At 44.6% G+C, this 20,194-nt stretch overlaps 1 protein-coding gene across 3 annotated transcripts in view; it reads right to left on the bottom strand.

The window, feature by feature from the left end:
* The window catches only part of GABA-B-R1 (gamma-aminobutyric acid type B receptor subunit 1), a 75,301-nt gene that overhangs the window by 34,308 nt on the left and 20,799 nt on the right, over positions 1–20,194 (bottom strand). For all 3 annotated transcript variants that reach the window (XM_077649895.1, XM_077649896.1, XM_077649894.1), the window contains exons 6-12: positions 19,784–19,975; positions 13,410–13,667; positions 12,145–12,208; positions 11,952–12,029; positions 7,880–8,030; positions 1,871–2,003; positions 946–1,053 (exon numbers count right to left, since the gene is read on the bottom strand). In XM_077649895.1, coding sequence (XP_077506021.1) covers positions 946–1,053; positions 1,871–2,003; positions 7,880–8,030; positions 11,952–12,029; positions 12,145–12,208; positions 13,410–13,667; positions 19,784–19,975 — 984 coding nt within the window. The remainder of the gene's footprint in view (positions 1–945; positions 1,054–1,870; positions 2,004–7,879; positions 8,031–11,951; positions 12,030–12,144; positions 12,209–13,409; positions 13,668–19,783; positions 19,976–20,194) is intronic.

The following is a 20,194-nucleotide window of genomic DNA, read 5'->3' as shown; positions in this document are numbered from 1 at the left end:
ATAAAAGGGGGGAACGCGCGGCGGGAAGCGACTCTCGCTTCTGGACCTTACCTAAGTGCCTCACGGACCCCTTTCGCTGCCCGCCGGCCCCCGAACACCAACGCCGGTCGACGTCAATGACTTGGTGAGCTACTGAACATCTATTTTACGGATAGAACATTCTTCCACAGTGTGCTTTACCTCGCGTTAGGATAATAAACTATTTCCTAGCGTGCCCTGCCGTTGCCTATTTCGTCCGGACCTGCCGTGGCTGTGACTCTCCGCCACGGGTTGGGGAAACGTGTTGCGTACTTGAATAACGCCTGCGTGTAGCTTGCACGGAAGCTCGCCTTCCCGGCCGGCTGGATGCAGAGTGACCCCATAGGGCATACTCATAAATATAAAAGGCACATAAAAGTATCAGAGGATGATAGTAAGAAGTTCATTTTAAAGAAGTAGGCACCTTTAATTGCATCTAAAACTAACAAACCAAAGCAAGAAATGTAAGTGCTGGCTGCCTCCTAAACTTTAAATTTGTAGGCCAACAATTTTTACTGACTACAAAAGATTCTTGCACAAGCTCAAGTATGATCTGCACTTCTGGAGCATGATACTCCTGGTGATAGCTACAGAAATTGATTAATAAAGAGCAAAAGCTTGAGTATAAACCTATCTCAGAAAATGGCACACCTAAACACATGAACTCCAGCAGATTATATATCTATATATATACTCTCAATATGTGTGATTTCTCCACAAATGCATGATTTGGTTTGGAAATAACCATGGCGGTACAGAAATCTATGGGGTTTTCCCTGTTGCCTGTACATGCATTTTCACTCTAATGATGTTTTGACTAACAAGTTCTGTTCTAGTAATCACTACAGTTTCTTCAGGTAAAAAAAACTAGAGAGGTGATTATGGTGCTTTTGACAAAGCACAATGCTTGACCGTGCCGAAACTTACCTTGCTTTCGGACTTGGACTTTGTCGTGAGGCGGTGCACTCTCCATATCTTAGAGAACATTGCACCAAACGACAATGTGAACCCAATGGCCAAGAACCACGACCGAGCCTGCAATGGCCAGCATACAGGGTGCTAAACTCTCTACAATGTCACAACTGCCAATACAGTTTTCTAGTCCTTGAGGCCTGGGAAAAGGTTAATTGATTCAGACTTGCTTCCTTCATGTTTCATTTGCGATGCAAAATTTAGCTTTAGTGTCCAAACATTCGAAATTTAGTCTAACCTGTCTGCCCATAACATTACATGTGTACTGTAAAAGAATCACTGCGCACTCCAGTGAAACGTCACCCCTCGCATTATAACTGAATCTTATGCAAAGGCAGCTGTGAGGGCTAGACAAAACAGTTTGGAAGCACAGTAAACACTCACCATTAAAATCAGCTAGTTTGATAAAAAATTGCTCGATTTTATGTCTTATGTCGATTTTGTCACAAGAGCACTAAGCATGAAGTGACCAGTATGAAGAAACAACGATGGGAAGATGGAAGAAGCAGTGTAAGCCGTTGCTCAACTGCAGTGGACTTAGTGTTATCGAGGACCCTCCGAAAAAAAAAAAAAGGCTGCTTCCGAGAGCTGGAGCACAGCTTCACATATTACAATCATGGCCTCGCTCTTACAAAGTAAATAAAGTAAATAAATTAAATTTCTACAACTCAAAACTGTAAAAAATGGCACAAGTGGCAGTTACAAGGTTTCCCTTTGCTACCAATTATGCAGCATACCTGCATGCACATCCTGAGGTATGTTCATTGTGCATAACACTCTTACATTGTCAAATGCTGCAAAAACATTTTGGGATTTACAGCTGCACTCAGAAAGCAAGCAAATAAGAAGTAATCAAGCAATAGCAAAGCAGCGGTCATACCTGGCAGATGTGTGCATATCTAAACTCGCTGACAAACTGCCCATCCAGGCCAAGCAGGCAGACACACACCAGGCAGAGGATGATGCCGATAAGCATGATGTTATTGCACATGGGATGCGAGAGCTGTATGTACCTGCATGCACATGGAATTGCATGAGCACGGCAGCTTGGCAGTGTTGAACACAGAACACCCAGTATTATCCGAGGTGGTCTTCACTGGTGCAAACACTGAGTCGACATAAAACGACTAGAAATGAACAAGAGAGGAGCCTCAGTGGTTGGTCTCATCGCAACTGAAACTGGCTACGCTAACTGATAGCACTGAGACAAGGAAGTTGTGCCTCACACCCTCTAAGGTGGGAAGAGAGGTGGGGAATGAAGTAAGGAGACACAGAGGCAATAACAAATGGTGCAAAGGGTTGTCACTGGTGAGAAGAGGATGTGCCAAATGCTTTTTCATCTAGCGTTAGTTATCAAGGAGGTACAAAGTCAGAGAATAAAATTTCTCAAGTTAGCTGCTTATCCGAAAATGAGAAGGAAGCAGCAGCAATATTGTAACAACCAACCACTAATGGCTTTCTCTGCCCCATTTTCTAACTCGCACTGCTTGTCACAATTCTGCAGCTTCTGCCTTTCTCCTTCAAGATGAGCAGTTTACTTGAGAACTTTCAAGACCTTCTATGACAATTTTTCTTGAAAAAAAAAACAAAAACTAATCGGACATCTTACGCTTAACAAACACAACATTTTACATTACCGTAATTACTCGCACAATGATCGCACTTGCGCAATGATCACACCCCAAATTTGCTGCGCTACGTTCGGCTTGCTCTGTCAGCTGCCATTTTTGTTTTGATGTCTCGCAATGCTACAGCTGCAGCCGCCTATTGGTTGACCTGAAGTCATTCCGCAGCAAACGCATACCTATAATTCTTGACAAAAATAATATAAAAACTCGCATGGAAATGGAGTTTCTTTCCTTCCTCCATGCTCTATAAAAGCTCGTGTACGTCATTTTGAAAGTCTGTGGAGTGCTTTGTGATCGTGTGTGTGTGTCGGTGCCATTTCACCATGGGGCGGTATGCAAGTTTCACGGCCGCGTTCAATCTCAAGGCTACTGATTATGCACTGAAGCATTGCAATCATGCTGCCGCCAGACATTTCAGCATCGACGAAATTCGAATACGATATTGGAAAAAGCAGCGTGAAAAGCCGATGGCTACAAACAAAACTCGCCGGGCTTTCCGCGGACCCAAAACGGGCAAGTTTCCTCACGCACAGCTGCCAGAAAGCTGGAAATTTCCGCAAAGAACTTCCGCGCTAGCTCCGGTTGGACTACCTGCTTCATGCGACGAAATGGGCTTTCCCTGAGGCGGCGGATGTCATTGTGCCAGCGGCTCCCATCCGCTCATGAAAGCAAGGTAATAGACTTTCACCGCTTTGTCACCAGGATCCGCGAAAAGAGCGGCTGCCTCTTGTCGCAAATAGGCAACAACGACCAAACTCCGCTAACCTTCAACATGCCTCGAAACACGACGGTCAACAAGAAGGGCGCTCGGAGTGTCTTCGTGAAGACATCGGGTGCAGAAAAGCAGCGATGCACTGTCATGCTTGCTGTGATGGCCGACAGGCGAAAGCTGCCACCATATGTTATATTTAAACGGCACACTGTTCCGAACGGAAACTTTCCCCGTGACATCCACGTCCGTGCTCAAACTAAAGGCTGGATGACTGCCGAACTGATGGTAGACTGGATAAAGACTGTTTGGCGACGAAGGCCAGGGGCGCTTCTGCTTCCCTCGCTTCTTGCTTTAGACAGTTTCAGAGGCCATCTTGTGGATAGCGTACGTGCTAAGCTTAAAGGGGCCCCGGGCGAAACACATTTTCAGTGCATTGTTTTGCCTGTTGGTTGCATAGAATGAGTTATAGTGATGCTATTAGCATCGGTCGTAGCGCGTATACTGTGGTTTTTAATATTTTAATTAGCTCGCAAAAACAAATTCGTGGCGCTGACGGTGTCACCATACAGTGGCGGTTATTAGCAGCAAATATGACATCACTTTGTGTGAGCTTGATGATTGGACAAAGAGTAAATATACTGCAAATTGGGTTAATAACTAGAGATGCGTTTTGTCAAGTTTTTGTGTTTTATATCACACTAACAAAACCAGCTTGTTTGTCCTAGATAAAAGCACTGTAAATCAAGTAAAACAAAAACACGCCACCAGAGGCACTGGCTACTTTTTGCATCGAAGGACTTTGCGCCTCTCTGTAGACATCCTACGACCTAGCACTAAACACTTATGGCTACTCTTTATGTATCTGAGAGCGGCTTTGCGGAATTGATCCGATCGAGCCATTGCACTCTATAAGCGTTCGTTTCGGTCGCAATGAAGGACGCATTTGTTTCACATTTAGCAGGCAGTGCGCTTCGTCAGCTTGTGGAGGATCACCGGGCGGCGCCAGATGGCGCCACGTTCCAGTCAACAGCGCGCGCTCCTTGCTCGCCGTGACCAACTAGCGCGCTAGGAGCGACGGGCGACGGCAGGCGGTAAGCAGTAGCGGAACGCGCTATGCTAAATGTGATATCTTGTGCAGGCTGTCACACCGTCGCAGTATCTCGCGCTCGAGTTCGGATCCATAAGTAAGGGAACGTCACTGATCAGTGTTCCCTTCTGCGCCGTCGACGTGACGGTGTAGCTTCGCTGGGTCAGCTGGGCGTTCATATGGTTGTTGTAACAATGCAAACGGCGCTGCCAGCCTTAGCATGAACGAGTTACAGAGAACAGGCAACCATGGAGTGCAAACTTCTGCCACATGCTAAGATAGGCTGTCTTGATTGGTCGCCCTGAGTGTCGTCATTGGGAGAGTGAAATGGGAATGGGAAGCTGCGAAAAAATCGAGTTGAGGGCAGCATTTTGTTTGCTTGTATTTTGAAATTTCTTCATTGAATAACTCCCGTTCCTATGCACCGATTCTCGTAATTCTTTTTGAGTCAGCATCTGTGTGGCATAAAGAATCCATTTGAAGCGTAACCGGCATCCGTTCAAGCGGTGTTTCGCAGCCCCTTTAAGGAGCTACGCACGGACATTGCAGTGATCCCGGGAGGCCTAACGTCGTTGCTGCAACCTCCCGACGTGGCACTGAACAAACAGTTTAAGGAAAATGTTCGAAGGCTTTATGCAGAATGGATGGCGGCGGGCGAACATGATTTGAGATCGAGCGGCAAAATCAGAAGAGTGTCCATGGAGGTGCTTTGCTCGTGGATTGTCGAAGCGTGAAGCGGTATCCCCGACCAGGTAGTGGCCAAGAGTTTTAAGAAATCTAGCATATCCAACGGTCTGGATAGAATGGAAGATGACTTTCTTTGGGACCACGAAGATGGCCCCAGTGATGAAACTGCCGTTTCTGACAACGAATCGTGCAGCAACGACAGTGAGGATTCGGACTCTGAATAAATTTTTGAATAAGAAAAAATAAAAGGGCAATGTGTAGTTCATGTGATGCCTGTGCAATGTGTGCGTTTATTACAAAGGTAAGCCTTACTCAACGTCTATTTTTGGTTATGATCATGATAGCTATTGTAAGAAGTCTGACCTGCAACTTGTTTGCATTTTCGATTCTCAGAAATTTTTTGTGGAAAATTTACTCCACGTAATGATCGCACCGCTAAATTTGCGTCAATTTTTTTAGAAAAAAAGTGCGATCATTACGTGAGTAAATACAGCAATTTGAATGACCCTGTTTTGCAACCATATCACTTTACTCACTCCCCTTTCTCATTATTAAGGGCACAAATATTAATGTCCTTGGACTTCCTCATCCAAATAAGCATAAGCCATAAAGTTTACCAAAATTTCAACGTATGGCAAAAAACCCCAGATAGTCCAAATTAATCCAGAATCCTCCACTATGATGTGCCCCACAGCCTGAGTATAACATATAAAAAGCAACCAATTCAATTTCTCACAAATACTGGGAACAAGCAGCCATTTCATAGGGCAGTAAACATTATGAGACTAACAACAGACATTAAAGGGCCCCTGAAAAGGGTGTCTGAGGTTGTCTACAAAATGCTCGCATTATGTAGAGTACGAGCCAATGAGCGTTCATGTCGTGTACAAGACCTCAAAAGTGAGCCGATAATTTACCAATACAATTTTTAGAACAACCCCTTCCACGCCTAGCGGCGACCTGCACTGCTGGGCTTTCACCAAAATCCGCGCTCATTAAGTCAGCATCCACGCTCGTTACGTCATGTAGCGCTCGTTACGTCAACAGCGGACCGCTAGCATTGGTTCGTGTGCGTCAGCAGCCGGCGGAGGGGGCAAGTGCGAGGGGCCGGTGGAGGAGTGCCGACATTTCAGCGTGCAAAAAGTGACTAGAGGAGAGGGAAGGTATACCAGGTGATTTTTTAAAAATCTTTACAAATTTTTATTTTAAAAATAGTGAGCGAAATACTGGTGCAGTCTGTACAGTTGAATTGTACAGCAAGGTGGACATTATGTAAGTGACAAAGCTCAATTAAATGATGATTAGTTAACTAAAATTGACTAATCAACTTTTTAATTTTTGGTTTTAGGGTGCAAGAGTATATAGTGAAATCGGAGGCTGTCAGCACTGAAGGCGAGCCGTTTTAAAATTTTCTGAATCGGCATTCTCATTCGAAATAGCACAGGTGAAAAATGCACCTTTGAAAGCTCATCAAGTCGGCTTTCCCGTGTGGCACACTATCAAATGGCATTTCTCGCATTTCTACTGCAGCAAAGACAGATGCATTTTACGTATTTTATGATGCAGAAGAAGTTAACATGACTTTGGTGATTATAGCACATGCAGCAATGCCAATTTATAAAGTTGATTAGTACATTTTAGTGAACTAATCGTCTTTTATTTTAGCTCTGCCATGTACATAAAGTCCGCATTGCTGTCGAGTACATGTGCACAGACTGCACTGATACATCTCTCACAGTTTTTAAAAATAAAAATCTGTAACTAAAAAAAAAAAGTCAACTGGTATACCTATATTACAGCAGCAACACCAGTACAGCAGAACCCCGCTGTTACACTTTTCACGGGACTGTGGAAAAAAAAAACGTACCAGCTAGGAAACGTAGTAGTTGGGAAGCATGCGTGAAAAAAAAAAAAAGTAAATCGTTGCCTGCTGTTTTTTTGTTTTTGTTTTACTTTTAGTAAGGGGAACATAAGCTTCACTGGAAGTTGCAAGGCTCTGTGGCTCTCACGATCGTTCGCATGCACAGAAAGCTCTAAATGCCCTGCAATGGCTCTCCGTCTGCCTCAACAGCTGTTGGCAGAAGGGAGGCAGCAGCGAAGAAGGCAGGCGCACAGAGCGGGCGAAGTTTAGGCCCGCATGTGCATTTCTGCACTATTTTCGCGGAGGCCACTTTAATCCTACGAAGTCCTCGTCTATCGGAACCTAGAAATCTCATTTTTAAGCTTCAAGTGACAGGAAAACTGTGGATGACAGAAACATGCCTCGTGGCCAACCTGTACAACTGCATGTCATGCACCGTTGACCACGTGGCGCTTGCCGTGGCATAGCTTTGTTTTCACACCTTCAGCCATTCATGCCCATGCCACAGCGGCAAGGGAGCTACTATACCAGCAGCTGTAACAAGAGTCAAGCCACTACCAAACTGTGCTCAGCGTCGCTGTAACATGCCAGAAGCTGTCGAACATGGCATGGTGGCAGCTAAGCACCGATGGAGTCCAAGTTCCACTTTGGCCCCATTGCCGTTCCGCACACACTGTAAAAACGCTGGCACGAGGTGAACCACTAACACAAAGTGACATTCGCAACAAAGCATGTGGGACAGTTATCACAGTTGTGACGTAACAGCCGAGTCTGTATTGCATGGGTTTCTATGGGAGCTTGGACAGGACTGGCTCACGAAAACGCAGCAGCCGGGAATGCAGCAGCCGGGGTTCTACCATATAAAAAACTGACAGCAAGAGAAGAGGAAAAAAATGCATGTACTGTGATCTCACCTGGAGTGCCTGAATATCCAGTTGAATATGAGCAAGCCAACAGCCCAGACAACTCCGATGAAGGCCACAGCACACATTCCAGCGAAGAGGCTCAGCGAGACTTTGCGGTGCACACGGACAATAATGGTCCGGTCTTGTGGTGGCTTCCCATCTGCCCATGAAACAAAAACATTGTGAGACTTGCTGCCGACAGTCATCATCCTTTTGTTTGTTTTCACAGTGCAGGCACAACAGGTCATGCTTGTCCTGTCCTCTGTGTGTCCTTGCCCATGTTCCTCACACTGCACTCTTTAGACCCCAGTCTGCACCAACTAGGACCTCTGCCATGCATCCTTTATTGAACCTTAGCTAGCTGGGTGCAGGCCCCTCACAGAGAAGAACCCCACCACCTTTATACACAAAAGCACACATCACCTATTTCCATATGTAACCAACAAATTATGAGGATACCAACAAATTTGGCTCAAGAAAGTTTTAACTTGGCTGAGGTATTCTAAGCTCATTTTCTTTCCCCAATAACAAATTCTGGCTATATTTATAGAAGCAATGCATTAGCGAAATTATTTAACCCATCTTAACTATTGATTTATTTGCATATCCCTCACTAACACTCTTTCAGGATAATAATTTCACACCTTTAGTAGCTAATAAACAGTTCATACTGCTTTGTTCTTGACACCAATGCTTTAATTGCGCTGCTAATGGGTGCAGTACTAATATAAAAAGTGAACTGCTTAGGTTCCACAAAGAAGCATCAAGCAGCTACTGCATAAACTCGTCCAAGGGCTGCACTTGTTTTTTTAAAATTCAGGAGTGAATTTAGAAGGTGCGGCCCATACACAAATTAAGAAAAGTTATCACCGCATTTTTTATCAATTATCTAGTCCAAAACGGTGTGCGGCCCATACACAGGTACGGCCCTTATGCGAGATTATACGGTACGCATTTTGATGAAGGTAATGTTTGTGTTGGACTTTAAAGGGTAGAGACACCAAATTTTTTTGGAATTGTGTTTTTAGCTTGGAATGATGCGTAAGATATTAGTAAGCATGGGTCACTTTGCAGAATTCGGCTGCACTCCGTAAATAATTAACAACTGAATTTCTTCTGCCATGTAGTTTCAGTTCTGGTTTTAGTAGCTCCACAGTGGTTACAATGTCAAAAGTAGATATGACAAGTAGATATGACATCTATTGATAAAGAAACTGCAATATAATCCCTGCTCTGTAGTTTTACTACGCTACCACTCTTACACTAGCCTGCTCCAGAAACAGGAATCACGGCAAATGAGCAAACAGCCATAATATGAGAAAACTGGTTTTGAGGAAAGGAAATGATGCAGTAATTCCCTCACTTATCTCCATGGACAGGGGAAGGACCCTAAGGGAAGGGATAAAGGGAGTGAAAGAAGAAAGGAAGAAAGAGGTGCCATAAAGCAGGTCTCCGCAATAATTTCGACCAACTGGGGATCTTTAACCTGCACTGACAACGCACAGCACATGGGCTCCCTTTGCCTCCACCAGAATGCAGCCGCTGCGGTCAGGTTCGAACCCGGGTACTCCAGCTCAGTAGACGAGCGCCTTAACCACCGAGCCACCACGGCGGGGCAGTTTCTGAAAGCCTCATGTGACCTCCTACTTACTCGTGACGTCACAACCATCATTCTACAGGGGCAGCCGAAAGCAAAACTAGATGGCAGAACACATTTAGTAATCGTAGAAGATTCGTCAACTGTGAGTGAATTTCACACGATGAGCCACATTTACCAATGTCATATACCGTATTTACACGATTGTAAGTCGACTCGAATGTAAGTCGACCCCCCCAAATCGCATGTCCGAAAAAAAAAAAAGTTGACGCGAATGTAAGTCGACCCCCCCAATCGCATGTCCGAAAAAAAAAACACCGGTGGAGCGCTTCAAAAACGAAAATTTATTGCATAGATGGGCTATTCATCCTCACTTGAGTCATCTGCAGTGGTACTGCTGTCGTCGTCATCGCCGCTGCGATCCCACAGCACATCGTCCTCCATGGAAAGTCCGCACTTCCTAAATGACCGCACCACGACATCGCGTGGAACGGCCGCCCAAGCGGAAATCACCCACCCACACACAGCTGCCAGGGAGGCTATCTTCACGCGCCCCGTTGGCGTAAGTTCCCGCCCTTCTGCCGCCAGCCACTCGTTGTACTCACGCCGGAGCAAGTCCTTGAATGGCTTGTTAATGCCAACGTCTAGCGGCTGCAGCTGTCCCGTCAGACCGCCGGGAATCAACAGCATATCTGTATCTTCTTTTTGGAGCTCTGCCTTCACTTTCGCGGTAAGGTGGCCGCGAAATGAGTCCAGCACGAGGAGGTTCGGATTGCGATTTTTGAGGGATGCCCCTGGCCTCAAAAGCCACACCCGACGGTACCAATCAATAACTAAGTTGTCCGTCATAAAGCCTTTTTCGTTCACTCGCACAATCACACCTTTCGGGAACATTTCCTTTGGCATAGTTTTTCTTCTGAAGACGATGTACGGTAGGAGCTTTGTGCCATCTGCCAAGCATGATAGCATAACAGTGAACCGAAGTTTCTCGTTTCCTGTCGTGAGAAGCTTAACCTTGCGAGCTCCCCTCACGCTCACTGTTGTGTTGCTCGTCATGTCTAAGTAGAAGGGAGTCTGGTCTGCATTGCCGATTTGGCCGTACAGGTATCGCCGCGAGTCACGGAGCTTGAGGTAGTGCCTATGGAAGGCGAGAACTTTCTCCTCGTAAGCAGCAGGCAGTTTCTGGCATACACTAGTACGCCGACGAAGAGAGAAGCCAGCCCTCTTCATAAATTTCGAAGCCCAAGCCCTGCTGGCTTTGAAGTCTGTTCGGAGTATTCCAGCTTCCGCAGCGAACACCCGGTCTTGTTGCGTGATCATTTCGCATGTCACTGGAAGAGACCGATCATGCATTTCGGTGACATACGCTGCAAGCTTGACCTCCAGCTCCAGAAAGCGTCCCGACTTCGGCCTGCGGAAACCTCTTCGCTTTGAGTCGCAATAGAAAATTTTGTCTCGCTACTTCCGCCACTCCCGCACCAACCGTTCAGAAACGTCGAACTTGCGGCCCGCAGCGTAGTTGTTGGTTTCTTCGGCGTAAATGATGGCCTCCCTCTTGAACGCTGCAGTGAATGAGCGCCAAATGCTTTTCGAACCTGGAGAGCTCATGGCAAAGCACGCGGCCAGCAGTCGAGTCAAAAGCACCAACTCCAAGCACCACCAAACAAAGAGTGATCGCTGTCGGGGCGTCGGCTCTTCCAGCAAACATCGGCATTCCCCAGAAGCGCCGCTGTTACATATTGCGCAACCAACTGAAATAGCGACTCTTCCATCAGCTAGCGACACTCCCGGGCGCTGGCGCAGACTCCGCGATTGGAATAGCGGGACAGCGGCCCTTGCCGCGAGTGAAATGAAATGAAATTGGTTTTGGGGGAAAGGAAGTGGCGCAGTATTTGTCTCAAATATCGGCGGAAACCCAGTTGTAAGAGAAGAGATAAAGGAGGGAGTGAAAGAAGAAAGGAAGAACGAGGTGCCGTAGTGAAGGGCTCCCGAATAATTTCGACCACCTGGGGATCTTTAACCTGCTGTACTGACATCGCACATCACACGGGCGCCTTTGCGTTTCGCTTCCATCGAAACGCTGCCGCCGCGGTCGGGTTCTAACCCGGGTATCCTGTTCAGTAGCACTGACCCATCGCGATGGGTAACGGAGTGCGCAGTAAAAATAAAAAAATGAAAAATCCTGGCCAAAAAGCCCGCGGAATACCTGAATGCTACGTTTGGAGCCGTAGAGCAAACAAAAACTTCTAATATCGCAGTAGCGTCCCTGATAGATTGTTTTTCTTGCTTTTATTGGCAGTTCAAGGTTTCGTTTCGATTGTAAGTCGACCCCCCCACTTCGGTATTTTAAATTTCAAATAAAGGGTCGACTAACAATCGTGTAAATATGGTATGTTATTCTCACGCAAAAACAAAGAAAAATTTGCTGTCTCTGGACTCTTAAATACACAATATAGGGACAACCACATGGATGTGTCTGCTTACCTGCCCATTTTTCTTGGTTCAATATAGTAAGATTGTCAGTCTGCGTGTCAAAGTAACCAATCTTGACATAGTTCCCATCTGAAGATAGAACATTGTAAAGATGTAACCAATCAATGAACCCGTGCAGATATATAGCATTTCATTCAATGGCTCTCTCATCAAATAAAAACCACTTCAAAGCATGCCTGCTCACCAATCATCTGTTCAATCAGTGTCCATGCCATGCGATCACCTTTTGCAGAGAAGGCAACAAATCCCTAAAAAGAAAAGTGAATAAGATTGTTGTCATCATTTATAAAAGTGCTTTGTGCCCTCTTGTCCACTAATGAGCTCTACAGAAGTGTTATGTACAGGGAAACATTAAAGATAAACCCCTTAATTAAAAGTTAAGAAGCCTCGAAACAGGAGACAACACCAAATTTAACAGCATGCATAAACTCTGATGAGCTTAACTTGTAATGAATTAAAAGAACTGGTTATCTATCTCTCAGCCTTAAAGAGATACAAGAGTGAGGTGCTGCTTTAATAGATTATTATCAACACAAGGTACAAGATCTGAGCTGCTTCAGGTGTCTAAAAAGGGCAACATAAGGAAGTTTTTTTTTTAACATTTTGAGCTGTTGATCAAATTGCATTTCTTAGAGCAACCTCTGTTTGTCAAGATTATTAACTAGCAACTACAAGTGGTGACCACATTCATAACATGGTAGGAATGACAGAAAAAAGCTTCACATTACTTTGAAAAATGTGGTTAAGGCAACAAAGAGCGAGTAATATCTGTCACATAGAAGGTGCATGGTTGCCCACCGAAATCCCGATTTGAAGTTGTGATTTAAGAAAGCTTAAAATTGATTTCTACAGAAACAAAACATAGTGTAGCAGTAAAGTTCAAAACAATTCATCAGATTAAGACTACTGGGTTTTATAAGCCACGGCTACACTGCGGGGTCAGTAATCGGGCAGTAAAGGGCTCTATATTGATAATGACCATCCGGGATTCTTGTTTCAACATGCAACGAAATCCAAGCATATGGGCATTTTGATACGGACAGAAAGGAAAACCTACAGTAAAGGTTTGGTTGAAGGACTGACAAATGATTTCTGTTTGTAATTCTGAATTATTTCTGATGATTTTACTGATGATAAAAAGCTTTGTGTCCAAAGTGCCCGCTCCTACAACGGTTGTATTAGAAAAGCTCTAAAACACAAGTTTTGTTACTAGTTTACCAACTTGTTTTCATGTGCATTTATGTAGTGATAATTAAGCAAAATAATGGTTGGATGCTGGCAAAATTGCAAATATGAAAATAAGCACGGCAGCAGCTGCATGTTCCACAAACCAAAGGAGGTACAATCAACTCCTGATGTATTATGGGACACCACAGCACACTAGAAGCTGTATGTGAAATGTGCAGGTGACATCACTGAAATCAAGAACACAAAAACCAAAATGCTAACCGAGACGCCAAGAAACTGCGTGGCGTTCATGGCAGACCAAATCTCATCTGCAATCTTGCGGTTGGTGTAAGTGAAGTCCTCGATGCTCATGGAGTATTCACGCAATGTGTTGATGGTTTTGTTGAGTGCCAGGGCAATGGCCCAGATGGCGTCATAGGCTAGTGGTGCCTCCTGGTGCCCTTCAGGCTTGTAGCCCTGTAAGCCTCCATTCTGTTCTGCCAGCGCACGCTCGTACCGCTCCAGGAACTGCTGTGAGCTCTGTAAATATAAAAAAAAGGTAAACGATACACAGCATGTGAACAACAGCCAGCAGTGACATGGCTGCTGTTCAGAAAATATGAAACCGCACCCAAAAACAGAGAACAGACTCAGACGGTGTACCTGCCAATGCTATTGTTGCATGATAACAGCTTCTTGAAAAAGTGATGAGGAAAGCCATTATGAATGTAACTGTGTGCACAGACTGTGGACATGCTCTAAAGGAATCTGAAACTGCACACAAGAAAAAAAATTGGATGGAATACTTAAGCTCCGCCTTAAGAATATGACGCGATAGCGTTAATGGGCTGATGCCCATATATGCGGAATTGGTCATTCTCTACTTTGCATTCATAGATCCCAGGGAGTCCTCCTCCTGCTCCTGGAGTGCCGGTGCAGCGCTTAAGGAATGCGCCACTGCCCTGCGAAGGCAGGTGGTGCTGCCACCGGTGGGGCCCGCCGAGACCCAGGTTGCTCTTCTCAAGGAACCTCTCGCGGCCAATCATCAACTGAACTGCCAGCTGCCACAGTAGGCAGTTTGCTCACAATCCAGTGGATAGGTAACGACGACGTCACAGGTCACATGACCTAGGTGGCCCACCTTCCCCCTAGGTTGCTCCTCTGGGGATTTTTCACTCACGGCCAATGATGTCAACGACGAAGCCGGCTCTTATGTGACATGGGGCTCTTAACGCGAAACTATCAAGAAATGAGCAACGTGTCTCACCACAACTGAAGAAATCAGATCCTTTTATCACCGTAAACCAGACACATTTCTAGTTATAACTGATCAACTACAGTCCGACCTTGTTATAGCGAACAGGTTAAAAATTGTAAAAAAGTTTGATATAGCCAAAATTGGAAATTTAAATTTCGCTAGAAAATTGTGCAGGAGAAGAACACTTTAGTCAGCGAAAGGATGGCAAATGGGAGAGACCTCCAAAATTTAGCGCTGTTTCAAAGCCGTTCAATGCAACTGAGAAGGCTGCAAAAAACCAAGCGTTTTTCTGCAGTTAGGTTGGCTTCCTCACATATACCACCACCACGCGGCAGCGGCAAGTCAAATGCCATCTCTAGGGTGGCTTCCCCAATACCAGCATCTCATCAAAAATGGGGCGCCAGAACAATGCTACTGCTGATTTCAACACCTCCATGGCAGCAGACGTGAGCACAGGATGACTGCTGGGAGGCTACAATTGACCATGCCACAGGTTATGAGAGATAAGTATGACAAGAACAAATGGGTGCCAGCCACCTGGTTAGCAACTGTTCACGCTGCTGTATCTTCCGTGGCGCTGTTTGTTGGCAAGTGTGCGATAAAGCGTGAATCGTGGCGCCAACGCTTGCCACGTTACCGCTAGTGACTCGTGTAGTGAGGCAAAGCCTGCTGTTTGCTATCCCAACGGGCACAGCTTGGCACTCGGCAGTACGAAGTATCCGTTTAATGGCAAACCGTGTCCGACATACAAAATAAGAATTGCATGTGTTTGTTAAATACATTTAGGAACAGTTTGATACAGTCAATAATACGTAATGACTCTGTTTGTTATATTGAGGTTTGACCTATAAGCTAATAACATTAGATCCAGAAATCATTATCTTACTTTCAGTTTGACGCTACATTACCTTCCTAACCAAACTTTCCTTAGATGTGCAGTAATCAAATTTTTGGCCGATAATTATTAGTATTTGGCCAATTAAACACATCAAATACTTTTTACCTAACCAAAGTTACCCCCTCCCCCCGGAAAAAGAAATGTCTCTCTTTGATCTCAACAAAACACAGGAAATGTTTCTTGAGTGCTACATTAACTTAGGTGGGACACATGGTACACAGCAGTAGAGTGAACTAGAAGAAAGAGTATGTTAAATGCTTATGGCAGCTGTGTATCAAAATTGAGGCAAATAAAGGTCATTTCCGCTTGGAGCGCTATGAATGTTATCCTTCCCTTGGTGCCTATTTAGATGCAGCGCAACGTGCACGCTGCATAGTGTAGTGGTTAGTGAACTCGCTAACCACTACAACTCGCGTAACCCTAAGGTTCGATTCCCGCTACGTCAATAGTTCGTTGTTATTTTTTAAAATTTTACCCTAAATCACATTCTATTTCATTGCAAACAAGCCGTGTTAGCTAAAAAGAGACAACCGAAACCGAAACTGAAGTTTTTGCAGAGCCGCCTCACTGCTGCCGTGAACTTCACTCTACTAGCATAATGACCAGAATCTCCGTGGCACGCAGCGCCAATTTTGAATGCGCATTTAGAGGACACCCGACAATACTCTCCAAGCTCTGATCTGTGCCTCAGCAGATCAGTGAGACACACGCGCCCTACAAATGCTGCTGGGAATTGTTTCGTTCAGCTTGACGTCTGCCAGCTGCACAGAGTGCGTCACGCAGGCATACGCTCTCACTGAACGAAGTTTTCGCCTGCGAGGAGATTGCAGTGTTTTCTTTCAGCTTGTGAAACAGGAAAATTAAAGCAAAACTGGATTATCTCAGACTTGGCGGCGACACACTGCACACAATGCAGCGAACGTTGCATTGCCAAGGGTCCTACGGCCAGCAGTTAGACATGTCAACCGATGGATGCGCGAGGTGCATGATTGCGAAGTATAGACGGTTAGGTTATCTACAAAGTGGGCACACTTCGTTCTAGTCATTGTACAAGTACGAGTTAACTTAGAAGTGTAATCAAGCAGACTTACCAAACTGTAGTGCATCGTATGCAACAACGATAGTTTTATTCAAAAACATGGGCACAGTTGTAATACTCAACTGCATGAAAAAAAAAAATTGCTGTAATTAAGACATAAGAGCCCATACGCACATCAGACTATAATGAGAGCGTATACATGTGTACTGTAGAAATAGAAGAAATGCGGCTAAAGTAGATATATTGTTTACTGTTTCTAACTCGAAAATGAAGATCGCATTGTACATAAATAATCTTTATTTTCTTTCACTGTACAGTCAATAGGAGGCTAGGAAAAGGCCATTATAAATCGGCTTGAGCCTCCAAAACTCTACAAACTGCACCTTCAAAGGGGGAAGGCACAGAGTTTTTGCATTTCGCATTTTCTCATATTGGTAAATATAGATAAATATGTGGTAATCACAGTACGCCCAGTAAAGAGATTATGATGATCACAAAGACATACAGAAACTGCAACAGCTGTTCAGTCGCTTGCATTCCGGCTCATCGGGAAGGCAATCATGGTTAAGAGGTACAGGCTAAGAAAATCGCAATGCAGGAATTGCAGCTCTTTGCACACATTACGTGAGCACTAAATTTACTCGTTCCATCACAACCACCGCTTCAGTACTGCTGAAAACAAACTGCATGAAAGAAACATTAATATAGTGCTAAGTGCATGGGTTTTATATGGAGCCGAGCGCACAGCGCTGGTTTCTACGTGATGCTAGCGGAATGCGTGCTCGGGCAGAACAGTGGCTTACAATGCAACCAGCCACAACGAGCGGTTAAAAGATACCCTTCTTTCGCGGTTCGTGGTCGTGGCGAAACGGACGACAAGAAGACACAAATATTCTGTCTATGGCAGGCAGGACGCATATATGCATAAACACCAAACAAAGAAGCACTTCTGCTTTAATTTTCCTGTTTCACAAGCTGAAAGAAAACATATTACAATCACCTTGCCAGTGACAGCGCCAAGGGTGGCACAAATCTGCTTGACCACATTGCAAATTTGCCTAGCGTTTCCGTCATACCCCTTATAAGGAGGAATGTACTGGAATGAAGCCTGTATTCGGCCCCCTCGTTGGTAAGCAAGAATGTGAAGCTATCGCTTCAGCACTCTTTTGCTAGTATTTACTTTGGTTTTGTAAAGGCCAGCATGACTACCCAAAATTTGAAATCTGCCTGCACCCCTTCTCGATCACCACCCCACTTCGAATTTCCTGGCGCTGTCCCTGCACCTTGCAGATGAAAACTTCGTTCAGTGAAAGCACACGTCTGCGTGACACACTCTGTGCAGCCGGCAGACGTCAAGCTGAACGAAACAATTCCCAGCAGTTTTTGTAGGGCGCGTGTGTCCTACTGATCTTGTAAGGCACAGATCGGAGCTTGGAGAGTAACGCCAGGTGCGCTCTAAACGTGCATTCAAAATTGGCGCTGCGTGGCACGGAGATTCTGGGCATTATGCTGGCAGTGTGAAGTTTATGGCAGCAGTGAGGCGACGCTGCACAAACTTCGGTTTCGGATGGCTCTTTTTAACTAACATGGCTTGTTTGTTTGCAATGAAATAGAATGTGATTTAGGGTAAAATAAAAAATAAAAACAAATTATTCACCTAGCGGCCAGGAATCTAAGCCTAGTAGGTATCTGCGTGCGAAACGAGTTCACTAACCACTACACTATGCAGCGTGCGCGTTGCACCGCATCTAAAAAGGCATATAGGGAAGGATAACGTTCGCAGCGCTCCAAGCAGAAATTACCTTTTTCTGCCTGTTTTGGGTTCTCATTTGAGACACTCTTTCTTCCAATTTACTCTGACTGCAGCAAAGAACTTAGCTTACTAACACACTTAACCCATATAATGCGACCATATAAGGCAAAACTTCAGAAACTGAAAAAAAAAGAAAATATTTTTATATAAAATTTTATTTCACTTCAGAATTCAGTATCCTTTTATTGATGAAAATACTTTCCCCAGCACCGCCTTTCCAGCCGTCCTACAATGTAGGATATACTAGGGAAACGTGCTACCTATTAAATGCGGTAAAGCTTCAAACAACATTTGATGTCAACATTAAAATCTTTCTCACTATGCACGGTGGGTTTCTTATGACAATGAGCAAATCTTGTTTTTTTTTTCTGGAATCACAATAAGGTCGATGGTTGAATGTGCTCCCTGATTCCAGAAAATACAGGCAACTCTTTACTAATTAACACCCACAATACACAAAACTTAATGAACATAATGCAATGCTTGCAGAGGAAATGATTATAGTCGATTGAACCTGCGCTAGTGGGTACGAACTTTTATGCAATAAACACAAAAAAGCAGTGTCCTACATGAGGGACACCAGGCATATATGGCTTAAACCTTTCAGAGCTCTTGCTGAAACCCTTCTCATTTGATTGTGGAATTCCCATTCATTATATAAACTCCTTTCAGCTATGACCACTGTAGAATGCATCAAAAGATATCCTGAACTGGATTAAAACGATTGCAGAGGATCTAGCAAAACACACACAAAAAACAAGGTTAAACTGGGACACTGCATTACAGACATATAAGTTTTATAGCAACTTGGAAGCTCAGATCATATTTTGCTCCTTCATTTGACAGCATAAGTTGTAGTACCTTTTAAAATAAACAGGTTTTATTAACACGCTCACTGCCGCAGCAATTTTGGTGAACTAATCCCTGCGCATAATGGTCTACTAGTAGGCCATCATTAAATTATTTTGGATGTAGCGTGACCCACAAGTGAGCCACTGGTGAAACCAGCTTCTTTGAGCCACCAACAGATGGCAATAGTGATCTTGCATGTGTGCTTTTCAGGGGCTCTTTGAAACTTACTGAGCTATCCCACAGATCCAATGCGAGACTCAGTATTTGTGGCCACACAGCTTGTATACGGTATATGAACCCCATACAACACAGCGAATGTGTTAAATTGAACTCAGTGGTTTGATTTTATATAACAGCTCGGTTTACAGAGTTGACACATTCTCCATACATCCAAAATGAAAAAAAAAAAAAAATCAGACCTGGGCCACAGGCAACCATTTCTCTTGAGCAGCATTCACATGACCTAGTGAATTACAGTTCTGTGCTGCAAACCATGTGTCACGTGACACAGAGACACCAGACAATGCCATCAGAAGACTTGCAGGAGGTGAGCTGCAGGTGAAACTCTTTAACTATGTGCCACAGAATCATGTGACAACAGTATCCAGCCCAGAAATGTGGCTCAGTTGAGAAAAAAATTTAGCTAGCAAAACTCTACCAACATGCTTGCAGTAAATGCTGTCACAAGCCTATAGCTTTATAGTGAAGAAAAAAAAAAACCTGCTCCATCTGCTGACCTTATAGCTCTGCTCCATTCATCTGATCTGCTCCATGTGTTAGTGGTATATGCACATACCATTCCAGAGATAGTCTCCTGGTTTCCCTGGTTGAGCATGAGGGCCTCAGTGGTGAAGTGCCCTTCCAAAGCCTCCTTCATCTGCTCTGTGGTGCAGTTGTGTCCCTTGTCCTGGACTGTGTACCAGCCATCCTCATACCATCCAATAAGCAGCCACACATACTGCTTGCCATACACATTCTGCTTGTATGCCTGCATGCCAAAAATAATGGCAGAAATCTCCTATAGCAACCTTCATGCAAAGGCATGACGACAACAGCTGTAAAACCAACAACGGATGTTTTCTCATAAAAAAAAAAAATCCTGTTGGAGCACTTGGGCTACACTTGACAAATTGCAACATAAAGCTCATTTGAAACATTTCACTAGAGCTTCACTCTTTGTCTAATTAATTCAGTTGGAACTTGCAGG

Source organism: Amblyomma americanum, chromosome 1 (assembly GCF_052857255.1).
Source record: "Amblyomma americanum isolate KBUSLIRL-KWMA chromosome 1, ASM5285725v1, whole genome shotgun sequence".
NCBI lineage: Eukaryota > Metazoa > Arthropoda > Arachnida > Ixodida > Ixodidae > Amblyomma > Amblyomma americanum.
This window is presented reverse-complemented; position numbering and strand designations above follow the sequence as displayed.